This window comes from Aegilops tauschii, chromosome 5, assembly GCF_002575655.3.
Source record: "Aegilops tauschii subsp. strangulata cultivar AL8/78 chromosome 5, Aet v6.0, whole genome shotgun sequence".
Taxonomy (NCBI): Eukaryota; Viridiplantae; Streptophyta; class Magnoliopsida; order Poales; family Poaceae; genus Aegilops; species Aegilops tauschii.
This window is the reverse complement of record NC_053039.3, coordinates 563157735-563185150: the sequence shown is the minus strand read 5'-3', so window position 1 is coordinate 563185150 and position 27416 is coordinate 563157735. Positions and strand designations below refer to the sequence as shown.

Genomic DNA, 27416 nt, shown 5'->3' with positions numbered 1-27416 from the left:
CGAAACCAATGACTGACGTATATGGCACCTTTTGGACACCTTGTTTGGATTGGGGCCGGTCGTGTGTGCACCCGCAATATCAGCATAACTAGCTTCAGCGGGGTATCATGAAGCTCTGTTTTTGTTGACACCTTGGGACATGTTTGCATCAAGATTTCCAAAGGATCAACACATGCAGAGAATGCCATGGCATGATTGGAGGGCCTGCAAGCGGCGTTGTCTGGGTCTCGCAGGCGATGAAGACTTTGCTTTGCAGGCAGTTGTTCAGACCTGTCTTGCGGGATATGTTTCCGTGCAGACTGGACACGAGTTCCTGTAAGTCTGGCGGTACATGACTTGTAGTAGTAGCCTTGGCAAGTGGGGGCGGCAGCATTGGAGGATTTCATTGTTGGTGGTGCTCCTTTGAGTATCGAGTCGTGCTTTTCAAGGTGAAAACCCAAGGTCTAGCCTTTATTGATTATGTCTGGCAGTGGCCTTGTTGAAGGCATTGTTTGAAGGCATTGTTTCCAGGGTGAAAACCTACAATCTTTGATTGGGCAACGACAACACTTGTGCATTGTTTCCTTTGTGGAGGCATTGTTTTTGAAGAACCTTCTTTGTAGTCCGGGTGCTGTCTTTGGTGGTGGTTAGAGTGCTAGTACTTCGGGTGATTGATCATCATGGAGGGTCATTTTTTCTCTTTTTCTCTTCTTATTTTGTTCTTTTGGCTGTGTGCATCCTGGATGCTTTTAAGCATCTTGTTGGTACAGAGACTGGGTGTACTTGATATCTACTTGATATTGATATATTCTGCTTTTCAAAAAAGGTCCGCCGAACATGACTTCATTCCATTTCTGTTGGTTTCTAACATCAGCATAGACGCGACAGGAACGTCTCCTCCCACTGAAAGCGCATCGTCGGAAATACTGAAAGAAATTTAGGAATAATGCGAGCACCAGGACATGAACCCTGATGCGCTGGGATACCACTGTCCCTCTAACCATCCGACCACATCCACATGTTGGTTTCTGTTTCTGATGCCTTGTTAACTGGCTTCTTGTAAAGAAATATAATTCATTCTTTATTCTTGTTAAACAGCTTCATTTTTAAATAAAAATTGTTTTTCAATTCTCGTGGAAGATTACGAAGCCAACTAGCAGCAGCAGAGGCGAGAGAGCTCAGCCGCAAGTGGAGAGAGGCCACTGAGGCGCCACGTGTACCCAGCCGCTGCCTCACTCACGAGCTCCACTCCCGCTGATGGCAAAGGCCCCTTTGTCGTCCGCTTCAGAAAGCAGACGGCAAAGAAGCTCTTTACCGTAGCCTACTTTGCCGGAGCCTTTTGCCGTCCGCGGCAGACGGCAAAGGCCTTTGCCGTCCGCCATCCTTGCCTTTGCCGTCTGCCGTGGCAGACGGCAAAGTAGCTGATTCCTGTAGTGCCAGGACTATGCGGACATGACTAAAATGCTCCAGAAGTAAGTTCAATCGATCATTATCGCACCATATCGGCAACTTTGTTCATTTCCTGATATCAAGTAATTATTTTCTTTGTCTGGCAGGGTTTGGAAAGAGTTCACCATAATTGCTCCGGGACTGCCGAGCGAGCTGCGATTTACACACCTGAAAGTAAGTACTACTACCTAGTCCGCGCATCTCCCATTGATTCTAGCTAGTTTCATCAATACCATTTAGCATGCTTGCTTATCAGTTTGATTGACCTCTATTTCTCATAAAGTGCTTGTGGCAGGAAGCCGGGAATGACTTTTGTGGATACTACGTTTGCGAGTTCATCTACAACGTGATGGCCTCTAAGCGGGGCTACTCTGAAAAATAATATGAAGTGCGTAAGCAAAAATATTCATAATTTTATTTTATTATCATCATTTGTGTTTAGTTTCTTTCATATACATGTATTGACCCCCTTCTTCGAATTAGATCTAGCAGATGCGGGATGAAGTACAACCACATGATCGTATACGAGCAATTCAAGAGGAATTGGCGGTATTCTTTCTTGACCACGTCATCAATAAAGCCGGAGAATACCATGTGGAAATTGACCTTAGATGTTAGGGAATGTAAGAGACCTTATATTGTATATATGTAGCTAGTAGCGTCAGATAGATATACAAAAACTTGTTGTGCGACAAATCTCTCAGAGAAAGAGAGATGCACTCCTCTCTGTATATGTTCATGACGATCTTGTGTAATTAATGGTTCCTTCATTTGCTTACTAACTAGCGTGTCGAGTTCTCTCTATACGTATAGTAGCTAGCGTCGACCAAGCACGGAGATAAGAGAGGTCACTTCTCTCTATTAGCTAGCTAACACAATATATGAAACCCCAAAATTAACCCTCCAAAACCCCGTAAAGCCCCCCCCCCCTTAAAAACGAAAAACCCCTGCTCCTGCCAGCTGCTGACGCGTGGATGCCTTTTGGTCCCGGTTGGTGTTACCAACCGGGACTAAAGGTGCTCTTGCCTGGGCGCCCCGCAGCGGCCACGTGGAACCCTTCTGTTCCGGTTCGTAAGCGAACCGGGACTAAAGGTTTTGGGCTTTGATCCCGACCCTTAAGTCCCGGTTCCAGAACCGGGGCAAATGGGCCTCTGGAACCGGGACAAATGGGCAGTTTTCTACTAGTGCAATCACTCTCGCCAACTCGTTTCCTTTCAAATAGTACTTGTGCATGCCATGAAAAGCTGGTTGTTTAGGCCTCAATGGAAGTCTTTTCTCACATGTAGTTCATTACTACTTTTACTGCAACAATCATTTATCTTCTTGAGACATGTTCTAGTGGCGAATCAGTTTTAAACTTAGACATGTTTTCATGCCTTTAACTCTTGATAATTGCATCTTATATTTAAATGCGCTATGTACGTTTTTGTTCATCCGTAGCAGTTGGACGAGTTTCTATGCTTAATCTTTTTCTCGAAAAGGAGGTTGAAACCCTTGACCTTTGCAATATGCGCACTTTATGAACAGAACATATTTTCTCAACAAAGTTCAGATAAAAAGTGTCCCCCGCAACCTACAAGCGCAAGCGTATATATTATAACAGATGTGTGAAATAAATCGATTTCATATCACTGACCTACACAATAAGTAGTGTCCAACTAATGTCTGCTGCTTATGGTATGGTACATGGCGTACATTATATCTTCACCCACTTTCCCACCCATATTAACATCCATTCGCCTATGTAAACCCTCACTTGTTTGATCATGAATTTCATATTCTACACTCCACCCTATTAATATGACTTATCTGAAGGCTGGCACTTGCAAGAGTCAAATCTGAAAATGATCTGCTATTTGTGGTTGTTGGACTGTGTTGTGCTACGTTTATTTTATAATCCACTGTTGAAAATCAACTATAGAAGTAGGCGAAAACAAGTTAAACAAACACTAAGTAAGCAAAAACAAGTTAGACAAAAAGTACTATCACAGCCCATTGCAATACCAAACGCAAAGTTGGCTTTATCTCAGATTTATTTATATTTTATCTTTCTCTATTAGAGCTGAAGAACTGTGCATGCACTTCATGATATAGGAGTGTTTGACAAAAAACTACAGCATTTGGGGTTTGCGTCCCATTGAATTACCATTTTAAAAAAGCGACCGAAAACTATCAATTTTTCTATTTTGTGACTAAAAGCTACCACTTTTAGAAATGGCCAGTTTAGACGATTTAAACACGTTTATGACATGCAGGACCCACCCGTCAGGGCCGACTTGGTGGCAAAGTCAACTTATTTTATTTTGACCGTTATTACATGTTGACCGTTATGCATGGCTAAACTAATTTTGTTTAATTAGTTGAGGGACTAGGTTTTGCTGGTTTTAGAGTTGAACGGAGATTTCTATACTTTCTAGAGAGCTCAGTGACGAAAAATATAGTTTCCTCCATTATAACTGATGCGTGAGACAAACCAATTATGTACCTTTGACCTACACAATAAGAAGTGCCTGACTATGAGTATTCACGGAACATGTTGTACATTATTTCTTCACCCACTTTCCCACCCATAGCAAAATCCACACACCTATATAAACCCTTCAGGTGCTAGCCAGTGAATTCCATAGTCTAGACTCCACGCTTACATCTTAGCATGAATATAACAAGTTTTCTTATACATCACAGAAGTTAGACGGCTAGTTATAAGAGCATGTCAATGCTATATTCATCTAATGTAATAGTGGTTCCCAGTGAAGAACATGGCAAAGAACTCTGAGAATGAAAGGCATCAGAAGAAATAACACGCGGAAGGATAAGAAAGTGAGCCGAAGAAATGACAAGTCATGTAGAAGGCGTTTCCAATGCTGTACGATATTATGATATGCTAGGAGCATCGACAGACTCCTACCTTGGCATCCCAGCAATGCTCTTCGTTCTGATCATGGCACTTGTACGGCAATGAGAAGAATGTCGTGGTGTCGCGGATATTTTCAGATGTTTTTGTGGATGTTTTTATAGTCTTAGAAAAGTTCATAGGGACGCCGACCAGCCCAACCTTGACTTGAGTCAATTTCCGTTTCTCGTGCCTTCTTGACTTTTTAAAAGAAATCAATTTATTTTTGTTTTACCTTCTTGTCAAAGAGCTCACCACCAGGCACCAACACCAAGTGAGGTGAGGCGAGAGAGCTCAACCGCTAGGGGAGAGAGGCTGCTGAGGTGCCATGTGTACCCAGCCGCTGCCACGCTCCACTCCCGCTCCCTCTTCCCCACCCAAAACTCGTGACCTTGCCGCGCGAGCCACCTTCGCTTCACAGGCGACGAGACCGCTGGCCCAGATGGCTTCCTCCCGTGTTGGCCTCCAAGGCGCCGCTCCCTCCGCCGCACAGCAACCGCCAGCCTCGCGCGCGCCCAGCAGCCGCAGCCGCCGCCACTTCCATGCCGCACCGTGTCGGCATCGCCTCGCGCTGCCGGGCGGTGGCCGCCCCCGCTGGCCCACCTCCACCCGGGTACGTATTAATTGTTACCCAACCACTCGCACCCGCTCTTCTTGAGACATGTACCATAGGACCCCAGTGTGCCATATAAACCGAGGGGCCTGGCTTGTAGATACATATCAGAAATCTCTTTGGTAGTTTACCTGTACTCTGTACACACTCCAACACAATAAAACACATACAAGACGTAGGGTTTTGTCTCTTTGGAGAGCACAAACCTGGGCAAATTTTGTGTCCCTGGTATCATCATCCCATGAAGCCTAGTTTAGGATCCTACCAGGAAGTATGCTGGATTTAGCTCCAACACAGGCAGGTATGGAGCACGCATCTGCCCAGCTGTGCTAGCTGTCTGATTGCCCGCGATCCATAAAGTAGTTGGATCCGGCATGAGGCCACAACAAGTTTTAGGTTTTAGTTGCAGAAACATACTCGGTCATAGGTTCTGAAACTTACAATTTTTTCGGATGCTCACACCAAGTTCAGAAGTTGAAACTCAAAAATTATGATTTTGTTGGTCACAGCTTCTAAAACTTATGATTTTATCGATCACTTGTACAAATTTTCAGAACATGAAACTTAACAAAATTTTAAAAACTCATCAAAATGTCTTCAAAATGGATCTAATTTGAAAGCCCTAGTCACCAGAAACGCAAATATGCAAACGGAACTTAATTTGAATTTTTGGTTCAAAAGATATGAAAGATTGTAAATCGAAAGTCAAATGAAAAAGAGGGTTGCGTACCCTCACCCATGCATGCTACAAATCCTCTCCCCTCGCCTACCTAAGCTCAAACCCTTGCAACGCATGCCGCCTTCACATCAACGACGACTAGACCTCCGCTCTGCTGACTTCCCTAGCATGCGGCACCGCGACCAGCCCACCACCAATAGCCACCCTTGTGCATGCCCAGTAGCCACCTCATCCTCTTCAATGTAGACTTAGGGCGATCGCGATCTACCGGGGGGGGGGGGCTAGCCGTGTCGCCCAATCACTCTCGCCAACTCGTTGCCATTCAAACAGTACATGTGCATGCCATGAAAGCTGGTTGTTTAGGCCTCAAGGAAAATCTTCTTTTCACATGTACTCCCTCCGTCCCATAATATAAGAGCGTTTTTTATACTAGTGTAGTGTCAAAAGCGCTCTTATATTATGGGACGGAGGGAGTAGTTCATTACTACTTTTACTGCAAGAATAATTTATCTTCTTGAGACATGTTCTAGTGGTGAATCAATTTTTAACTCGACATGTTTTCGTGTCTTTAACTCTTGATAATTGCATCTTATATTTAAATCGGCTACGTATTTTTTGTTCATCTATGCATTTTTTTTTCCGACAAGGCGAGGTTGAACCCTGACCTCTGCACTATGCCCACTTTATGAACAGAACATATTTTCTCAAGAAAGTTTAGATAAAAAGTATCCCCGCAACCTCCTACCAGGGTTTCAACCTCCTTTAACTGATGTGTGAAATAGACCAATTTCATATCACTGACCTACACAAATGAGTTATGTCCGACTCCAGTCTACTGCTTCTGATATGGTACATGGCGTACATTATTTCTTCACCCACTTTCCCACCCATATTAACATCCACTCGCCTATATAAACTCTCAACCTGTTTGATCATGAATTTCATATTCTACACTTCACGCTTACACCTTAGCATGAATACAATAGGTTTTCTTACACATCACAAAGATTAGACGATTAGTTATAAGAGTGTGTCAATGTTATATATTCATTTAATGCTTAAAATAGTGGTTCCCGGTCAAGAACACGGCAAGAGCTCTGAGAATGAAAGGTATCAGGATAAATGATATGTTGGAGGGCGACAAAGTGGGCCAAAGAAATGATAACTTGTACAGAAATCCATGACGATAATGTATGGTTTTACGATATGTCAGAATCATCGACATACTCATGCCTTGGCTTCCGGACAGCGCTCCTAGTTGAGTCATTGACACGCGTACACCTTCATAAAATCCATCGTGGCGCGGCGGATATTTTCGATCGTATTTGTGCGCTTTTGTAGGCTGCGAGAAATTGATAGGTCCGCGGACCGTGACTTCAGTCCATTTCAGTTTCTGGTACCTTGTTAAACTGGCTTGTTAAAAAATATAATAATTCATTCTTTATTCTCGTTAAACAGCTTCATTTTTAAATAAAAATCGTTTTTCAATTCTCGTGGAAGATTACGAAGCCAACTAGCAGCAGCAGAGACGAGAGAGCTCAGCCGCAAGTGGAGAGAGGCCACTGAGGCGCCACGTGTACCCAGCCGCTGCCTCACTCACGAGCTGCACTCCAGCTCCCTCTTCCCCACCCAAACCCGTGACATTGCCGCGCGCGCCACCGGCGACGAGACCGCCGGCCTAGATGGCTTCCTCCGCGTTGGCCTCCCCGGCGCCGCGCCCTCCGCCGCCCGGCAACCGCCAGCCTCGCGCGCGCCCAGCAGCCGCCGCTCCAGTGCCGCGCCGTGTCGGCGCCGCCGCGCGCTGCCGGGCGGTGGCCGCCCCCGCCGGCCCCTCGCCACCCGGGTACGTATTAATCACTATTACCCCACCACTCGCACCGGCCCTTCGCCGTTCGAACCGTGTCAGACCTCATCAGGCAATCGCCTCGGCCGTCATCGTCGTCGTCGTCTTTACGTGTGGTTCAGGGTGGCGGAGAGGCCGGAGGCGGACGTGGTGGTGATCGGGAGCGGGCTCGGGGGGCTCTGCTGCGCGGGGCTCCTGGCGAGGTACGGGCAGGACGTGGTGGTGCTGGAGAGCCACGACCGGCCCGGCGGCGCCGCCCACTCGTTCGACGTCAAGGGGTTCCACTTCGACTCCGGCCCCTCGCTCTTCTCCGGCTTCCAGTCCAGAGGGCCCCAGGCCAACCCCCTCGCCCAGGTCATATATACTCCATTGATTGCTTCCTTCCTCTGCAAACACCAACAGAACAAAAATTGGGAAAACATTTCAGAGAAATTTACTGTCTGAAGACTTAACTGAACTAATCAACAGAGCAAAACTGTCTGTACTAAATGCAGAAATTGTGGTGAGAGCTCGGTGAATCGGCTGGTCTGATGCAATGATTATTAACTGGCCTTGCAGGTCCTGGACGCGCTAGGCGAATCGGTTCCGTGCGCCTCGTATGACTCCTGGATGGTTCATGTCCCTGAAGGACAGTTCGAGTCGCGGATAGGGCCGACTGATTTCCTCAAGGTTCAGTTAACTTGTAGCACATGCCAGACTATGCTTGGTTAATTTGCAGTGAATTGTTCCGGATTCATAGATGTTGTTCAGTGAATTGTTCAGTTAACTTGTATGCTGCTTGGTCGGCAGGATGAGTCTGAAATTTGCTAATAAGCATGACTTAGTTGGTTGCTTTCTGCCTATGAAACTTAGTAGTGCACTTTGTTTGATGTTGTATGTTACCCTTTGTTTGTATCCCAATGCTTCTACTCTGCTTGGAGTGGCACATACCATACTCTGCTTGGTTAATTTGCAGTGAATTGTTCCGGATTCATTGATATGATGTTATCTGATTGGTCGGCAGGATGAGACTATGAAACTTAGTAGTGCTGTATCGCTGCACTTCTGTTTGATGTTTTAGGTTACTACCCTTTGTTTGTACCAGGATGCTCTAGTCATAGTAGTGATTTTCTTCTTGCAGGACCTTGAGACTTATGTTGGTCTTGACGCAACCCGGGAGTGGCAAAAGCTTCTAGTGAGTTCCCCACTGCATTCGATCTTCAGTTTCTTAGCAGAACAAGTTTTTTCAGCTGTACCTAGAGTCCTAGACACACTGAACTAATGAAAAACACACATGGTGCCTAATGGTTAATGTATTGCTTCTTCCTGCCTAATGGTTATCATGCAAATTTGAGCAAGTATGACAATTCAAATGCAAGGACAAATAGGTCCCAAAAAAAATGTGATTAGTTTACCATGTTACTGTTATGTACCCTTGAAACCTCTGCTAACACAGTATCAAAAACGATCTCAGGATGCAGTTATTCCTATATCTGCAGCTGCGATGGCTCTGCCTCCGCTCTCCATCCGAGGCGATCTGGGCATCCTTTCCACAGCAGCTGGTAGATACGCACCTTCTCTGTTGCAGTCCTTGATAAAAATGGGGCCTCGGGGAGCCCTCGGCGCCACGAAACTGCTACGCCCGTTCTCGGAGATTGTCGACTCGCTGGAGCTGAAAAATCCCTTTGTCCGGAACTGGATCGACCTCCTGTGCTTTCTGCTCGCGGGCGTCAAATCCGACAGCGCGCTTTCTGCAGAAATGGTAAGCTGGATTTCCACCAGGTTCATTATCCTGCTTCACTTGTGTGCTTTGTCCAAAATAAACTCGTGTCCCGAACATAACATGCATGAAAATGAACTGTACTAGAAAGTAGAAACGAAATAAATTTATAAAGTAACAAAAACAGAACTGATTTTTTGTGTGTGTTTCTTATAGAAAGGCAAAAATAAAAAGGATTGAATGTGTGGCTGCTGGGATTCGAGCCCAGGTCTCCACGGCCACAACGTGGAATTCTCACCACTAAACTACAGCCACATCTTGTGATGTTATCCTGTAGGTTTCTGACATATTATGCCAGTCGTGGATGGCATTCATCTGCTATATTGTTCATGACAGAGGCCCCTGCTCCATGAATAAAATTGTGTCTGGATATTTGAAATTGGATCCATGGGCCTTTTTAACTTGTGATACTTAGCTTTTCCACATCACATCAACCTTTACCTCTAATTAATAATTGGCGGCTCTGTTGAACACTCCCTTGAAATTCACCTATATATATTCTGAAATACACAATTCTGAGGATTTGTGTTCATCATTTGGTCTAACTACAATGTCAGGTTTATATGTTTGCAGAATGGTACAAGCCAGGATGCAAGCTGGAGTACCCTCTGGGCGGGAGTGGAGCGATAATCGATGCCCTCGTACGGGGTATCGAAAAGTTCGGTGGAAGACTTGCTCTTAATTCTCATGTGGAGAAGATTTTGATCGAGAACGGTCGGGCTGTTGGCGTCAAGCTACGAGGTGGACAGGTAAGCCGCTCCAGAGGGTACCGTTTTATTGCCAAATATATGAAGTATAATATTAGTTCATGGGAATTAACAGCTTGACAATTATTAGTAAGTCTTTGATTCAGATGACATATATTTCATAATATCTTCAAGATGCCAAAATTCCTCGAGTCAGATGGTACAGTACAAAATGCAATAATTAATACAGCCTGTTAGTGGCAGGAAACTACATGCTCCAAATCTTCTAAGCCACTGGCCCAATTCTTGATAGATTGAAATGTCCTTGCCTCAAACAACCAAATCATCAGCTTGCTCCAACGTCAAAGTCCAAGAACTCGGCTAATCACCTCTGTATCTTTCTTTGCGCCCCTTCAGGAGTCGGATAAGCAAAGCCGTTTACTGAGCAATAGCAGGTGATACACTTAGTTATCCCTAGTTTCTTATCTCTTGAGTCAAAGGAACATAAACCGCCAAGATGTTCACAAGTTCCCTTCAAAACGAGCAAAGTGAAATTACTGTTAGAAAAAAGATGTGGAGCAAGAGCAAGAATGTCTTTCTTATGTCCACATTAGAAGCTTGCCTTGGGTATCACGTTGTGTTCTTCGGCAGTTTCCATCTTCTTCTTCAGAAAATATGTATATAGCTCAATATCTCCTGGAAACTGGGGGGGGGGGGGGGGGGGGGGGGGGAATTAACAACACTGCTTATGGACCCTTATAACACTAAAAAAAGTCGAGAGATTTTACAGAACAGAACTTAGTTACCAGCTTATCGACCTCGTTACAGATAATCCTTTTGTAGGTACCGTCCTTGATGCTTTTCTTTGGAGGTGACTGTGTTTTGTTATACGCAACAAAACTTGAATTAGAATATTTCCAAATCATAAACAGACAATAAAATGCAAATTTGGAGAAATTTGAGCAAATAGATGAATTGTGTAGGTATGCATGGATTTAAGATTATTTGTTCAAAGCCAATTTGTCAATGATTAATATGATATCTCAATTTCCACCAAATAATAATCTGAAAAGCTTGTTATGTTAAGTACATTTTCAATCCTCGCGCGTCAAAAGTTTGAAAGTGTACAACTAGATCCCAATTTAAATTTAGCTTCTGTTTAAATGATAAATAAGTTGCAAAGAACTAAATGACAACGAAAGATAGCTCTGACAAAAAGCAACCTCAAAGATAGAAATGCCACAAAGTGCTACTCTTAAGTCTTAAGTATTTTCACATCTCATCTAAGGATATATGTACAAAATGCCTTTCCTGAAAACTCCCTATAAGACAGGATAGCAAACATGTATTTACCGCCTAAGCACTGATGCATTGGAGGAATTGAAAGAGTCATATTAATCAGAAGATAGGGTCCGTATGGTTTCTAAACATAACAAAGCCTATAAATTTGTTCTATGGAGGAATTAGGCTTCATCAGGAACATAGGGTCCGTTTGGTTTGCTACCAACATGAGAGAAGCATTACCAAACTTTTGGGGCATTTCCAAATGTTAGTGCCAAACCAAGTGGAAGCCATTTTTATTGGCTTGCCAAGGCAAAAGTTGGCACTACACCAAGCAAACCAAACATATGCATGTTTTGCTTTAATTTTCATGAATAAATAGCTCAAATCGCTTGACAAGATAAATTCATGGTAAACACATGAGACCACGGCAAAAGAGTTGTTCGAGGAAAGTGTTGTATGCTATGGAGGAAACACAAAATTCTAACATCAGAAGAACGATATTGATTAAAAGGGTCATTTGCTCTTGTTGGGAAAATAAATAAATGATAAGCTTTGAATGCTACCTTAGCACCAGTAAGGTCAATAAGATGATCAACCTGAAAAGTATATGCAGAACAATTAACTCCATAATGTGCAATATTGAGTGTAAACAAATATTAAATGGATGGTAATAATACATGTGAACCAGTACCGTATCTTGTACAGTAGATTCACAATCCTCCAAATCTAGACCAGCAAACTCAGTAAGATCGTAGACCAATTGAACTTTTTCTTCTCGGATTTGATCGATAATATCTTGACGGTCCTTTCTTTTAATGAGAAGTTCATGCACAACATAGTAATACAACTGATGCCTCTGCCCCATCTTCTCCAGATGCTCCATGAGTTGTAAGCACTCGTCGACAGCAATCTTAATTTGGAAAAATAGCATTTTATTGAAAAGTTTATTTGCCATGACGATAGCCTTAGCGAGCACCCCATCTCTGGTCTCTCTATACCTCGCTGACTCCATTAGCTTGTCAAAAAACTCGATGTATTGCAAATCACCATCCAGGGTGGTAGGTTCAATATAATTACAGCATGGAGAGGAATACTGTCAACACAAAAAACATAGAAAGCTAAGACTCCAAATGCGGTACATTACATTCAATCAATGCATATATGAAATTAAGTGATAGTTGGAGGAAAGATCTAGATGTGTACCTACCTCCCCAGTAAATTGGTGGAAGAAGTGCGAATAGGACTTTGCTTTGATGCCATCACGGATGGCATGATAGTAGTATGTCATGGTGCGAGTGAAGTCGGCACGTAGCTCCTCCTTGGCTGCCTGGCAATTGAAGAGGCTCTCTTCTGAATTTTGAGACTCTTTCAGATGGTACATGTCCAAACGAACACGAAGAACTTCATCACTGGTGAAGAGCGGCTGTGGTGAATCCACCTTCTCCCCGAGACTCACGTCCAAAGCTGATCCCATGTTGTGACGCCATTCCCCTTGTTGGCAATCAGCAACATTGCTTGCTTCCTCTTCGCCCCTTTCCCTTTGTCGATCTAGTATGTGGCATGGGTGACCACGGTTTGCTCGACACTTTATTATAATCTATTCCATCGTATTCATTCGCCTTAATCTCCTCCTCGTCTTCCTCCCAGGGATACTTGCATTTATTCGTATAGAAGGGGATGTCACGGAATTCAGCAAGAATGTCCGTAATTGGCAGGTTTGTAGGATAACTAGGACCCGCATCATGAGCCACCAAAGTTTCCTTCTCCATCTCTGATCAACACACGCGAAGCAACACAAAACATCATTGCTCAGCTCCAAATAGCATAATCCTCAAAAGAGGCCATACAGAAATAGCTATTGGAACAACATGGACACATGATTGATTTTTAGACATCTAGTTAATTGAGAGTTTGGATTCACATCATCATAGTGTTAGACAGCACACAGCTTCTGATCACACATTGACACAAGTGAACAAATCTATAGAGGTTCTTCAAAATACATGCTAGATTACCATTACTGTTCTGAATAAATAGTACTCCCTCTGTACCAAATTGCCGGTATAGGGCTATGACAAGTTGCATCTCCACATATATATACATTGACAACAAATAAAAAAATCTTTATGCCTCCTGGAGAGGCAGCATCGTGCATGAATGCAAACTGTATAAAAGTAGTCTTCTTAGAACTAAAATTACATAAGAAAGCAAGGCATCATAGCAAGAGCCAACAGCAAACAATGCGTGAGGCCTTGGATTATCGGCGATATCCGGCTACTATATATTACCGGTAGCGTGCTACAGAATCATCAATTGATCCTGATAAGATGGAATCTAATGTAGTCAGTGGCAACATGGGCCATAAAGAATGCAAAATAATCGAGCTAGGTTTCAAGTAGTAACAAGATCAAAAAGCATGTGTGTGTGTGTGTGTGTGTGGGCGTTGGAGATTCGGAAAGCAGGCTACCTTGTACAGCACTGGAGATTCACAGGAGCGGCGAGGGGATGAATCTGCCGGGAGAATCCAATGACGGTAGTGGTGGCGAAAAGACGAGGAGTCGGAGTCTCTCGGAGGAGGAAAACAGCGGTGAAGGGCCGGCCGGGGTGGCGCCGGTGAAGGGCCCAAAGACGGCGGAGGCGGCTCAACCTAATTAAGCAGTCGAATAGAACAGAGGTGAGAGACGAATTCTTACGGGATTACAATTACCGGGTGAGGTGTCAATACATGGCTGGGAATCAGAGGGGAAGGGGGCCCACAGTAAAAATCAATACTAGGAGACTAATATTTTAGTATCCAATAACGGAAATAGTAACTCGCGAACGTTCGCCTGGGAGCAACTGCAGCGAATGACTAAACTGCCACACGATCTTGATCCTACGGTGCAGATTGGATGACTTTTTTACACTCAAAATAAAAAAGGGTTTTTATCATTTATGCCATTAGTTGTGTCCCACTACTCAGTTTTGCCATTAGAAATTGCTACTACTCAAAAATGCCATCGTTTCATGAGTTGCTTGCTCAAAAATGCCATCGTTCCATTAGCTGTTTGCTCAGAAATGCCATTAGACATCGTTATTTTCAGGTCAAACTCGTTGACCATGTTATATGATGAAAATACCCCTATACCCACATGTCAGCTCTCGCTATCTCACAATGATAAGTTTGGATCCCACTTGTCAGGAGTAATTAAGCGAATAATTTTAGAGAAAATAAGAATGCTATTGGGATCAAGTGGGACCCACACTTTATTGTAGTGAGATAGAGGGAAAGCTGACATGTTGTTATATAGGTATTTTGGTCATTATGACATGGCAAACGGGATTTGAGCTGACAATAATGGTGTCCGGTGGCATTTTTGAGCATGTGCCTAACGAAGCGATGGCATTTTTGAGCAGTTGAAATTCCTAGTGGCAAAACTGAGTAGTGAAACACAATCAATGGCATAAATAATAAAAACCCAAAAAAGGAAAGTGCCATGGCAGTTTTGCAAAAAAGAAGCCCAGTTTCCTGAAATATACTGAAACTGTCAGACGAACGTTCGCAGATGCCATCTCTTGTGGCCAACGTTCGCCTGATATGCCAACCCATCCAAAAACACTACTCCCTCCGTCTAGGTGTACAAGTCACTTTACGAAAACCAAATAATCCCAAAACACTTAGGCGTGGTGCAGTAACTCCCACCTCGTTTCTTGTTTCTTGACATATCAACTAATAAGAGATGTGGGGCGTGCATGCTTTCAATGACTTGAGACTACCAAACATGACATGCAGTGGTTAGTTCATTGCATGCAATGCTATTAATTAGCAAATAAACATTAAGTTCTCTCGTTTTCCCCTCCTCCTTGGTCAAGGTGCACAACCTAAGATGACTTATTCACCTAGACGAAGGGAGTAGTAAGGATTAGTAAGGCTCCGATTCAGATTCATGTGACATATCTTTACTTATGAAGTACTGTCTCTATATAGTATCTTATAGGTGCCAAAAATCTTTCAATACTAATAAGGTACAAATCCACAATAGCCAATACAATATAGTATCATCCCTCCCAAGCAAACTTAGTGCTATCTTCTGTACTAGTGGATATCCATCCAACTAAGATTCAGGCCTTTGCCACCTTTGCACTGGCTAGTGGCAGACCATGGAAATCTTGTAGGCCAAGACGAACGACGTCGTTGTCTCATGCATCTGTTTTCGAGTGCCATGCATGATTACCTTTTCCTCTGGTATTGACTTCCATCATGCTTCAAACATTGAAGCAACTGCTGAAATCCTGTCATGAATGAATGTTTTCCTTACTCGCAATTTTTTTTGAATGTTTTCCTCTTTGCAGATCGTGCGTGCGAAGAAAGCGGTCGTTAGCAACGCATCCATGTGGGACACCTTGGGTCTTGTTCCACCAGACGCCGTCCCGAGATCATACCAAGATCAAGTGAAGGCGACCCCCCAGTGCGATTCGTTCATGCACCTCCACCTGGGTTTCGACGCAGAGGTTGCTTATTTTGGTTGCCATGCTCATATATATGCTTCATCCTAACAAATTATGCTGATAGTGATGTCTATTTCCATATTTGCTTAGTCGGTGCATTTTCTCGCTGTAACCATGTATTTAACTGGACCAACAGTGTGTCAAGGAGGACCTCGGGATCCATCACATCGTGGTCAACGACTGGGACAAAGGGGTCGACGGCGAGCAGAACGTGGTGCTGATATCGGTCCCCAGCGTTCTCAGCGAGGGCCTGGCGCCGCCTGGGAAGCACATCCTCCACGCGTACACGCCGGGGACGGAGCCTTTCGGCCTGTGGGACGGACTCGACCGGAAGAGCGCCGCGTACCGGAGCCTGAAAGAGGAGCGTTCCGAGGTACTAATATGCAACATACTACTAGTAGGAATGTAGTATTGCTACTCTTCTAGTAATCCACATAGTAGCTTTGTTCCCATGGTCTCTTGGAATCAGCACCTAGATAGAAATCGATGCACTTTACCACTTTTAACATCCTTTGGAGCTCCTTTAGTCCAAAGTTTAGCAAAAAAACTCCTTTCACAAAAGTTAAGCAAAAGTTCTCCTTTTTACTGGCCATGAGCTGCTGTTACCTGCTGTCTGTCTTAACCAACTTTGTAGTAATGCAAATGCAAACTTTTCCTTGCAGGTGATGTGGAAGGCGGTGGAGCTGGCCCTGGGCCCGAAGTTCAGCCGGGAAAAGTGCGACGTGAAGCTGGTCGGCACGCCGCTGACGCACAAGCGGTTCCTCCGGCGGAACCGGGGCACCTACGGCCCGGCCATCAAGGCCGGGGAGGCGACGTTCCCGGGGCAGGCCACGCCGGTCCCGCAGCTCTTCTGCTGCGGCGACTCCACCTTCCCCGGGATCGGCGTGCCCGCGGTGGCCGCCAGCGGGGCCATCGTCGCCAACACGCTCGTCTCCGTGGCGCAGCACTCGGAGCTCCTCGACGCTGTCGGCATCTGACCGGTGACCGTGCCCGGTGCAGGACATGGTCTGGTAAAGTGGTAAGTTAGGCACATGCTTGATTACTATAGAACTTTGCTTGGAGTCCAGCTGTGATGAATCAGCTTCTCACAGCGCACACACACACACCAGCACTTTGCACTTTACAGTGGCATGTAAGAACTGTAGTATAGCTGCCCTGGCTGGCATTGACCCCGGTCAGCGAGCACGATGAGCATGATGGGGATGAGCAGGGCAGGGCAGGGCAGCTATCTTTTCTTTGTTGGTGGAACTTTTTGTGGTGCTCCTTTTTGTTGCTGCCACTTGTTTCTTGGGCAAAGTTATGTGTGTGGCTGCAGCTGCATTGCGTTATGACTTTGCTTGCTTGTGTTAAGTATCATCAGTTTATTACTGTACATCAAGTTTCTCTCCCTGCATTGCAGGCAGGCAAGCAAGCGAGCAGAGCTGTGGAGAACCATGCAACATTTTATTCAGTGGAGTATAAAGATACAGGGAAAAAGAAAGCAGCTTATTGCTCGGTACTGCACATGAGAAGATTTAATCAGCACATACAGAAGAGACTACAGGCAGAGTTTTCTTGTGTACTACCTCTGTAACTTGATATAAGACGGTTTTTTTTTACTATGACAGTGTCAAAAAACGTTATATATTTTGGTACAGACTGTACAGTATACAGAGGGAGTAGTTTGCAAAAGAAAAGGAAAAAAACATGGTTCAGAATGTAGATAAAGTGTTACATGATGTCTGTACATCACTGATTGTTCAGGTATAATACTACTACACGACATGGAGTTCCAGCACAGAATAATGCCGCCTCTGACAGTCCTGTTTCTTTTTTTTCGAAAAGGGGGGCTTCCCCGGCCTCTGACAGTCCTGTTTCTACCGACAGTTGTGTGGCACCACACCTCTTCCATGCAGCCTTGTGTCCACTTCGGATCACAATGTGTTTGGATTTTGTGTTGAATATTTATAGAATTGGATGCTGTGTGTACTTGAAGGCTTGTTTCACAGAAGAATCATTATCTCTCCTGCAAAGCAGAAAAAGCTATACTTGTCTTTTTTGTCTTTCAGAAAATGCCTGCCTTTTTCCACACCCATACAATACTGTATCTTTTCAGGGACTGCACACTTAACGCCAGTTGCATCACTGAGGACATAGTAATATCCAAAAATACTCCCCCTGTAAAGCGATCTAAACACTCTTGTAGTGCGTATTTCTTTAGGGAGGGAGTATTAAGCATTTCACTGTCAGTTTAAATGGCACTAAAGAAATGCGATAATCCTTTCACATCACAGGTCACTCCCAGGTAAATAAATAAATATCCCATCTAGTATTATCCATCCATCAGCCAATCCACCAATTTTTCGCTGCGAAATTGACCGCAAATAAAAGGTGTCACCTTCACAGTTCTTCAGAGTCTCAGTCCCAGTTTGTTTCTTTCTTCCTTCCTTTCTTTCTGTCAGGTTCACTTCACATGCTCACCATCACCTCCTCCTCCTCCTCAACTATTTTTCTACTGCATGCCAATAATGTTGAGTGCCAGAAAAAGAATAGTTTGGAAGGTACAAGGGGAGGAGGTAGCAGCCGCCCCCTGCCCTCCACTCACTCGTCAGTCACCATTACCTACTGGCCGGCCGGCCCGGTGACCGTCTCCCCCCTCCGGCGCCCCGAGACCAGCGGTTCGTCCAGGGAGAAGAATCGCGGGAACCGTGCGTGGAACCGCTGAGGGGCTGCGGCCTGATCTGCTCCAGAATTTTCGGCCTTCGATCTCCCCGGCAGGTTCGGTTTCAGGTAATGGTTCTTGGATTCTCTGATCCCGCCGGAAATAAAAGTTCATCTTTTAATGCCCGCGCCGGCCTGGTCTGCCGCTGGTTCGACCCAATTGTCGAGACGCTGGATTCGAGTTTATCTCTGAGGATCTTAGTCCAATTTTGATAGGGATTGGTCCCTCGCGATTTGGAGAGGGTCGCTGGTGTTTTTATCCAGTGGATCTTCTTGGTCTCTGGGTTCGGCATATGTTTTTTTTTCTGGAGATGTGTACTCTGACTGAAGAATTATGACTTGTCTGCGATTTAATCTTGAACGGATTTTTTGGTGGGCAGCCGTTATTGGAGCAGATGGTGGAGGAAGCTGCAATGGCAGTAGGCTGATCCTTGTGCTGCCAATAAGATGAGCCCTCTGCTGTTTGCAGACGCTGACCTTGGTGATGTCCATTAATTCGGTAAATTTCCTCACCAATCAGCTGGGAGATGGCGTACTCTGGACAGAGGCATGCCGGTGCCGCCGGGAGCTCGTCGCGGCAGGGGAATGGCTTGAAGGGGCAGGCCAGCTCAGTTGAGTTCCTAGGAAGGGGGATGGTGGGGATGCAGCTCAGAGATGCAAAGCCAGATGATGCTGATGATGAAAGGGTAGGTTGATTGGTCACTATTCCTGTTTGATTGACTTGTTGCTCAACTAATTGTACTGTTTGAGGTAGAATGAACAATTTATCAGTAATCACTGTATTTAGTCTACGATGAAATGGTGCTGCGTGATTCTGCTCTGCCGCAGATTTGCGGTGTGTTCTAGAACCTGGGAACGCAGTTTTATGCTCTGGCTTTGCTCTGTTATGCCTCATGTATACTCACAGCAAGCCTAGGGAAAATTGTTGACCAACATTGCAACTTGTTTTACTAGATAAAGTGACTCGATTCTTCATTTGCAGGACAATGAGCCAGATGTGGTTGCAGATTCTGGTTCTGAAGCTGGTCAAATAATTGCAACCACAATCCGTGGTCGAAATGGTCTGCCTAAACAGGTACGGGCGATGCTATATTCATCTTGACAATCTATATGTTTTGCTGTGAAATTACAGTTTGCTGATATGGTGGTTAATGAAACAGTGCGTCAGTTACATCGCAGAACATGTGGTTGGAACTGGTTCTTTTGGGGTTGTATTTCAGGTAAACTTCTGGCCTTTGCGTTGTCTAAGCTGGTCTATGCACAACTGATAGTTGAAGGCATATAATCTGTTATTGTCAATTTCCAGGCCAAATGTCGAGAAACGGGAGAAGTCGTTGCCATCAAAAAGGTTCTTCAAGATAAGCGCTACAAAAACAGGGAATTGCAAATTATGCATATGCTTGACCATCCGAACATTGTTGGTCTTAAGCATTACTTCTTCTCAACCACTGAAAGGAATGAGCTTTATCTTAATCTTGTCCTTGAGTTCGTGCCAGAGACAGTAAACCGGATGGCAAGACAGTACAACAGAATGAATCAAAGAGTGCCCCTCATTTATGTCAAGCTATACACTTATCAGGTCTGGCCTGACCTGGCAGTTATTTTTCTGATCGATGTTATGCACAATTGTCCTCCATCTTTATTTATTTTTACAAAACTATTTTAGTGTTAATCTTAGCACTAGGCATACTTGTTACCAAAATTATCTACATGCTGTCATGTGGAGCTCAAGGTACAGAATTTTCTTGGTTACTAAATACATTAGTGTAGGATATGTATGTTCCCTACTTAGTTGTAGCATTTTTTGTTTTTGTGCCTGCTTGAAATTGGTATTCCAATAGTTGAGTACTGTATTGGGACCTATCTGGAAGTTTCAGATTAGTTATTCACATTGATGGCTTCACTAAGAAAATAAAATAAATGTTGAGACTTTCAAACATACTGAACCAGCCTGTCAGTTCTGCTGTCTTTGGATTTATGTATGCTTAATTAACCACAAGGTGCTATTTTCTAAATGTATATTATACAGGCGATGGCATACTATCCATATTTTTTAGCGAGATAAGTACTTGTAAATCTTTCATGGTAGTATGAAGGTTATCTCTAGGGACTACGATAAATCCTGTACTGTATAACTGATGAATCACACACTAAAGGACCCTAATTATTTACATGCCTCAGCTAATCCTGTAGTTCTGCTGATTTTGTTCTTATAACAGATAAAAAATTATTTTGAGTTCTGCCATACATCTGTTAGCTTTCTGTTGTTGTTCAGGTCAGAATTATAATGTCCCGGCAATGCAACAGAATTGTTCCTTTAGTTGTCCTTTAGTATTGAGTATTGATTAGCACACAATGTGATTGTTATAGGTCATCTTATCATTGTTCCTGTAATCCTATAACTTTGCAGATATGCCGAGCACTTGCTTATATACACAACTGTGTTGGCATCTGCCACCGTGATATCAAACCACAGAATGTTCTCGTAAGATTATTAACCCTCTTTTCTATGCTTAATATATTGTGCTATATATATCTTCCCTCAAATCCCTCTGAATTGTGTAGCTAGTTGACCTTTCTTTACATCAGGAAAATCATTTGCTTCAACCCCCAATACATTTTTACTAACCTAGTAACCTTTCCACTGTAGGTTAACCCACATACACACCAGCTCAAAATATGTGATTTTGGCAGTGCAAAAGTGTTGGTAAGTTATCTTCTATATTAGGTAGAAATTTAAATGCATGAGTCCTGCTGATTTCTGAAAGAACATGCTAAAATTTCTTGGTAAGAATTAAAAAAGGTGTGCACTTCTGCCAGTAATCTACCCAAACTTGGGAATTTCTAAATTGTTCTGATGTAATGCTTTGCCTATATGCAGGTCAAGGGAGAGCCAAATATCTCCTACATATGCTCAAGATACTACCGAGCACCAGAACTCATATTTGGTGCAACTGAATATACAACTGCCATTGATTTGTGGTCCACAGGCTGTGTCATGGCAGAGCTGCTTCTTGGACAGGTTTGTTCACGCATATAGTCATTTATTTTTACTCTGTAGCTTCTTCTCATAATATTCATCCATGCAGCCTCTTTTTCCTGGGGAAAGTGGAGTTGATCAGCTGGTTGAGATTATCAAGGTGAAAACTTATATGACATCTTAAACTGTTCTGTCCTGAGACCTGTATTCTTTACAATGACATGTTCAGTCATAGTGCCTTGCAGGTCTTGGGTACTCCAACAAGGGAAGAGATCAAGTGCATGAATCCAAACTACACGGAGTTCAAGTTCCCGCAAATTAAGGCTCACCCATGGCACAAGGTAATTTGCATATTATGTCTGCCATGCTTGATTAGTGGCTGCTTGGTGTGCACAGTAGCTGTTCGATTTGGTGCATACTTTTGGAAAAATTGACTGCCGTGCTGTTAAATAGTGAGACATAATAATCGGCACAGAAGTCATTTTGATGTCATCTATACGTTTCAGGCGCAAAATTAAATCAACATACTTTCTCATGGTTCCTCTGTTACCTCAAAATTTTCTTTTTATTCAGGTTTTTCAGAAAAAGCTTCCACCTGAAGCAATGGACCTTGTCAGCAGGTTTCTCCAATACTCGCCAGATCTTCGGTGCACTGCTGTAAGGCCACACGATCATTTTCTTATGTTGCCTTCCAGATTGCAGATTGATACACTATGAGCTCGTTTATGTTCTAACCATGGAGCCATTCTTCAGATGGAAGCCTGCATGCACCCGTTCTTTGATGAGTTGAGAGATCCAAACACCCGTCTACCTAACGGTCGCCCTCTTCCTCCCCTCTTCAACTTCAGATCTCAAGGTAGTGTAACTGAATCTAAATAGCAGTAGCAGCAGTCAAACCTTCACATTCGGCGATTCGCTTCTTGCCTATCTTGGTTGCCATAGGCTTTGCCTTCTTGCTGCATTTGTCATGCTTTCTCCAACACCTTTGGTGTGTCGGTAGCTACATTTACCTTCAGTCTTCCTAGTTCAGAAATGCACCTATCTGCATCTAGTAAACTGCTCTCAGCTGAATCAGTCCATTTTATGTGCCATTCGCAGAGCTAAACGGTATACCTCCGGAAGTCGTCGAGCGCCTGGTTCCGGAGCATGCGAGAAAGCAGAACCTGTTCATGGCGCTCCGCACCTAGTTTTCGCATGTCCTCTCCGTGTTTTTTCGCGTTGTTTGGTGCCTGGACTCTGGAGGGAAGCTTGTAAATTGAGCTGTAGCTTTGTGTGGGTGCAAGCACTGGTGTAGTAGAGTTGCCCCAGGGTGCATGTGAGGTTTGCAGGCTTGATGGTTGATGTGTATAGATGATTTGAGGTTTCTGGAAGTTTCTTGCTTGGATGAATTGATGCAATCAAAATCGTTCAGAAACATATACTCTCTTTATTTTTCATAGTTATTACGACCAATGCCTTTAGGCTTCATCAGTTTACTCTTCACAGAAGGGAATATGTGTGTTGGTAGTTGAAATTCAATTTTTTCTTCATTTGTTTTAGAAAAAAAAAACACTAGGAGCATCAGAAGTTTTTTTAGCGTGTTACTATGGTTTATTCAAACTAGATGATACCCCGCGCGTTGCTGCGGAAATTTGCAGTCCTGCATAGGAATAAAACTTATAGTGAGAAATAATGGTATGAGAACCTTTTATGGAATTTCAGTACTAAATACTTGTTTTTTGAACATTTTATGGAATAATATGAGAAATCAGATTCTTATGAAAGAAGTCAAGCAAAATTGTCTATTACATAGTATCTCTCCATATTTGCTTAATTAAACTGTATCATTAACACAGAATATAAGGAACATATAGTTTGATGAGATTTTATTTACAATAATTCAATATAATAGGATATGATCCTCTATTAGAGTGCATCGCAGTAAAAAAAACACCAAAGAAATTTCATCTTAATTGATGATCCTTGAGGTGTAATGCACCAAATCGGTATTATGTTGCATTGTCCACCATGATCCAGTTTTGAGAGAATAACCAAGGTTTACAAAAATGGTATGGTTCCTAAGTAGGACATCATATACACTCCATTTTGTGACGTACTTTTCTAATAGGCTGCCAGCCAACATGGAACAACTAAACCAAATGATGATCATAATGGGCCATATATACTTGATCGTCTGAGCAAGGAGGAACCATTTAGACTATGAGTGCCATCAAACCAGAACAATCATAGGGGTCATTCCTTTTGGCCGCTCGTTTTCTATTTTCACTAGTGCGTGAATCGTGGGAGTGGAGGTCGAATCATCACAACCACGAGGACGGGAGACTCCCCTTTAATAGTAGAGACTAGCCAAACGGGTATGCACCCTGCGACCTTGTAGCACGAACCGTGAGTACTTTGAGGTTGGGAGTGTGTACTCCTAGGCTCACCTCGATGGGGATGGACACCGGCGACAACGTCTATAGATGGGGGTGGAGCCCGGCAACAACGTCGAGGTGGTGGTGCAGCGGCTGCGGCCAAATGGAGGTTGCTGGCGGCGCAGATCAGGGCAAGGGCAGTGGGGTGAGGTGGAATAGATATTCAACTGTAGGGAGACGAAGGGGCATGATAGGCACAAAATAAATCCGAGTGTTTGTTTTCAGATACATGGCTTACATCGAGGTGTAGGGGGCGGCGTTTTAAAAAAGAAAAAAAAGGAAAATATAAGCCGAGTACATTGTTTTTTTTTTGAACATCAGTACAGACACAAGCTATGAGCACCTCTGAAAGACTGAGCCGGCATATCATCTTGAAATTTACGAAGTCACCATAGGCACCTTCGTCGTCGACGGGAACGTCTCCTCCCACTGAATGCGCATCGCCGGAAATCCTGAAATAAATTCAGGAATAAATGCGAGCACCAGGATTTGAACTCTGGTGGGCTGGGGATACCACAGTCCCTCTAACCATCCAACCACAGGTTGGTTCGCCCGAGTACAGTGTTAGTGGGCACTCGGTTTACATAGCCCACCGTCACATAGACGACAAGCGCGACGAGGATGACCATGTGTCAACCACAATGCCGAGGTTGGCCTACAAGCCGAGTGTATTTTCTAGTTAAGGCAAACTTTTTTATGTAAGCCGAGCGCATTTTTGGCGGCTTAGCCCGGGTTATGTCGAGGGACCGTCTTATGCCATGCACTTTCTTTTAGGTACTCGGCTTAGAGGTGTATAAGACAGTACCTTACAAATAACACTCGGCGTATGCCCAAACACTGCTACATGTGTGAGACAATGCTACACTTTCTTGCACTAGAGACGAAGAAAATATTACAACATGGTGAGTACTTTATTTAAATTCATAGGTACAAATTTATTTATAAAGTCGACTGAATTAAGTCTCAGTTGTGTAGGCTGTGTGTAGCTAGCAATCCTTTATTCAACAACAGTCAGCACGTATCCTGATATGTTGTCATCGACGGTGAACCCAGTCACGATCAATAATAGCACAGTCGTTGCGATCGAGGAAGTTGTGTTAGGATTCCTTGATAGGGTAGCGGTGGATACAGTCCACCCACGGCCCAAGCGCTCCCCTTCCGTCGCGCCCGCCGGCGCCGGCGACGCGCTGCCACACCAAGCTGTTGGCCTTCAGCCCGCTCCCGACGCCGAGCTGCCACACCGTGTCGCCCTCCCGGACTCTGCCCTTGGCCTCGAGGTACGCGAGCTGGTACCACAGCGACGCCGCCGACTGGTTGCCGAACCGGTGGAACGTCATGAGCGCCGCCTCCACCTCTCTCTCGCCCAGCCCGAGTCCCTGCCCCAGCCTCGATATTATCGGCCGATTGTTTGACGGTAGACAGAAGTGGTCTGCCGCCACGCGGAAGGCGGGCGTCGGCGCGGCGGAGCCGACGAGTTTGTGGCGGCGTATGCGCAGTGACAGCAGCAGCAGCGCGGCCATGTAGCGCAGCTTCTCGCGCCACGGCAGGATGGAGAGGCCGAGCGCGGCGAGGTGCGCGCGCAGCATCTCGCTGAACATGCGGCCGACGCCCTGGCCGACGGTGAAGCCGGCAATGCCCCCCTCGTCGTCGTCCCAGTAGCCCGAGCGGTAGCTGCGGTCGTTGGCTATCTGGTTTGTGCGCGTTGAGCTGACGAGCCGGTACTTGATCGGCACTCCGGCGGCCATGCCTTGTTTGTTCGTTACCAGCGCGGCGGAGCAGCCAGTGCGGAAGTAGCAGTTGAGGAGAAGCTTAGCGTGCTCATTGCCGACGTAGAACCTGCCCGCGAAGATCTCGGCGCTGACGACAACGGCACAGGACATGGAGTGCAAGTGCAACCGCAGCAGGCTGCTCGCAACGTCCACGGCGACGACGCCGGCGGAGCAGCCCATGCCGGAAAGGTTAAAGGTCTTTAGATCGCTGCGCATCCCGTAGTGGTTGGCGATGACGGCCGTGAGCGACGGCGCTGGGCAGAAGCCGCTGCAGTTGACAATGAGCGCCCCAACGGCCGACGGCGCCACGCCGGTCTTGGCGAAGAGATCGTCCAGAGTGGGGAAGAAGAGCGCATGCGCCTCCTGGATGGCATCTGCGTGTGCAGCCGCCGGAGGGATGCAGTGCATGGCCGGCGGGAGGTAGGTCTCGTTGCCCATGCCGCCGGCCTGGATGGCCTTGGTCATGAACTCCACGGTGTCGCGGTTGAAGCAGCCGCAGAGCTTGAAGTTCTCGATTACCTTGGCCAGCGGGAGGCGCAGCCGGCGAGGCGGCTTTAGGCACGAGAAGTCAACGAGACCGATGTCCGCCGGGCGGCGCCGGAAGAAGCAGAGGAGTAGCATCGCAGATACCGGGACGAGGTAGAGCGCCGTGCGCAGCCTCAAGGCGAAGACGAGAACCTCTGCGAGGAGGCAGAGGAGGAGCACGGCGACGGCGACGACGCCGTGGAAGGCTGCAAGGAGGTGGTCTCTATGAGCTATGTCCATGGCATGGCCATATACCCTGCTGCTTGGTGACCGAGCGGTAATGCGGTATCTCTATATATATTGTGTGTGCAAGACGAAGACGACGTTTTTCAGTGGTTCTCAAAGGGAGCACGACGTCAAATGCACTTTAGAGGAGTGGAAAGCTTTGCATGTACGTACTGATTTGATGAGCAACGATGACCGCAACTGTTAACTTGCTCGTACGTACTCGCGCGTAATCGTGCATGCACGTACATAAAATATACTGGCCTTGGTATCGACGAATATTATATATAACAAGCGAACGTGCCACGTCTATCTTCTAGATGACCGGCTGATCAATGTTTTGTCCCTGATGAAAGTACAGGAAAATCAAACATTATCGTGTATCTGGATGTAAGCCCAACGTAAATTCATGGGCACTCGGCTTAAACCTATACGCTCAGTATCAAAACACGGAAACACGGCAACAAATTTGACCTGGGTTTCTAAGAGCATCTCTAGCAGACCCCGTATAATGCCGACCCACATAACTTGTTTAGTTCGCTGCAGATGTGATTTGTGGGGCGAATTCGTACGCTTCATATCAGACCCGGAAATGTAAAATTTAGCATTCGCGGGAGAAACTTGCAACAACATTGATCATATATAGTCATCATACATAGTTCATGTCGTTGTACTACTAGGGGCGGGGAGGGGGGGGGGGGGGGATCTGCGGGCCCAAGCCTACGCTACCAAAATCGACGAGCTCACGGCGGCGACGACGCGGCGGAGGAGCCGGACGAGCTCAGTCCTCGTCGGAGTCGAGGTCGATGAAGACCTTGGCCTGCTCCGCCTTCATGACGCGCAGGTCCGCCTCCTTGGACGCATGCGCCTGCGACACCGCGACGCCCCGCTCGAGGAAGATCGCTCGTAGTCGAGCTCGCGTCGGCCTCCTCTTGCTTCCTCGCCGAGCGCTCCATAATGACGCGCTCTAGGTGCTCCTCTTGCCCTGGGGGGAGGTAGTCCTCGGGGCCGATCACTCCTCGACGCGGCGGCCCGTCGGCCTCGAGCTTGACGGCGAGCTGTCTGCTACCTCTTGAGCATGCGTTGGTTTTCCGTTGAAAAGGAAAGGGTGATGCAACAAAGTAGCGTAA

At 45.4% G+C, this 27416-nt stretch overlaps 3 protein-coding genes, 1 long non-coding RNA gene and 1 other non-coding gene across 7 annotated transcripts; 2 read left to right on the top strand and 3 right to left on the bottom strand.

Moving 5' to 3' along the window:
• Nucleotides 1–7153: 7153 nt before the first annotated feature.
• LOC109766473 (prolycopene isomerase, chloroplastic) lies at nt 7154–17308 on the top strand. Its single transcript, XM_020325245.4, has 10 exons — nt 7154–7456; nt 7579–7810; nt 8015–8125; nt 8577–8630; nt 8910–9197; nt 9773–9964; nt 15518–15676; nt 15810–16046; nt 16336–16691; nt 17073–17308. Exons 1-9 carry the CDS (start codon nt 7296–7298, stop codon nt 16648–16650), a joined length of 1749 nt encoding a protein of 582 aa, XP_020180834.1. The 5' UTR covers nt 7154–7295; the 3' UTR covers nt 16651–16691; nt 17073–17308.
• Nucleotides 9399–9470, bottom strand: TRNAH-GUG (transfer RNA histidin (anticodon GUG)). Its single transcript has one exon. It is a non-coding gene; the product is annotated as a tRNA-His (tRNA).
• LOC141022203 (uncharacterized) lies at nt 17223–17682 on the bottom strand. Its single transcript, XR_012183441.1, has 2 exons — nt 17513–17682; nt 17223–17464 (listed from the first exon to the last, which is right to left on the bottom strand). It is a non-coding gene; the product is annotated as an uncharacterized lncRNA (long non-coding RNA).
• A 335-nt stretch (nt 17683–18017) lies between these two features.
• LOC109766472 (shaggy-related protein kinase kappa) lies at nt 18018–22769 on the top strand. 3 transcript variants are annotated; one of them, XM_020325239.4, is made up of 13 exons: nt 18018–18442; nt 18754–19059; nt 19356–19448; nt 19534–19593; nt 19680–19952; nt 20784–20858; nt 21024–21080; nt 21255–21395; nt 21463–21513; nt 21599–21694; nt 21927–22010; nt 22107–22209; nt 22452–22769. In XM_020325239.4, the coding sequence occupies exons 2-13, from the start codon at nt 18901–18903 to the stop codon at nt 22538–22540; spliced, it is 1281 nt and encodes a 426-aa protein (XP_020180828.1). In that variant the 5' UTR covers nt 18018–18442; nt 18754–18900; the 3' UTR covers nt 22541–22769. The 3 variants fall into 3 exon arrangements, with proteins under 3 accessions (XP_020180828.1, XP_073354536.1, XP_073354535.1); XM_073498435.1 differs by having other exon boundaries at nt 18068–18442; nt 21589–21694; XM_073498434.1 differs by having other exon boundaries at nt 18068–18442; nt 21583–21694.
• Nucleotides 22770–24064: 1295 nt separating this feature from the next.
• Nucleotides 24065–26634, bottom strand: LOC109766471 (3-ketoacyl-CoA synthase 4). The gene has a single exon (XM_020325238.4). The coding sequence runs from the start codon at nt 26299–26301 to the stop codon at nt 24865–24867; it is 1437 nt and encodes a 478-aa protein (XP_020180827.1). The 5' UTR covers nt 26302–26634; the 3' UTR covers nt 24065–24864.
• Nucleotides 26635–27416: the final 782 nt, after the last annotated feature.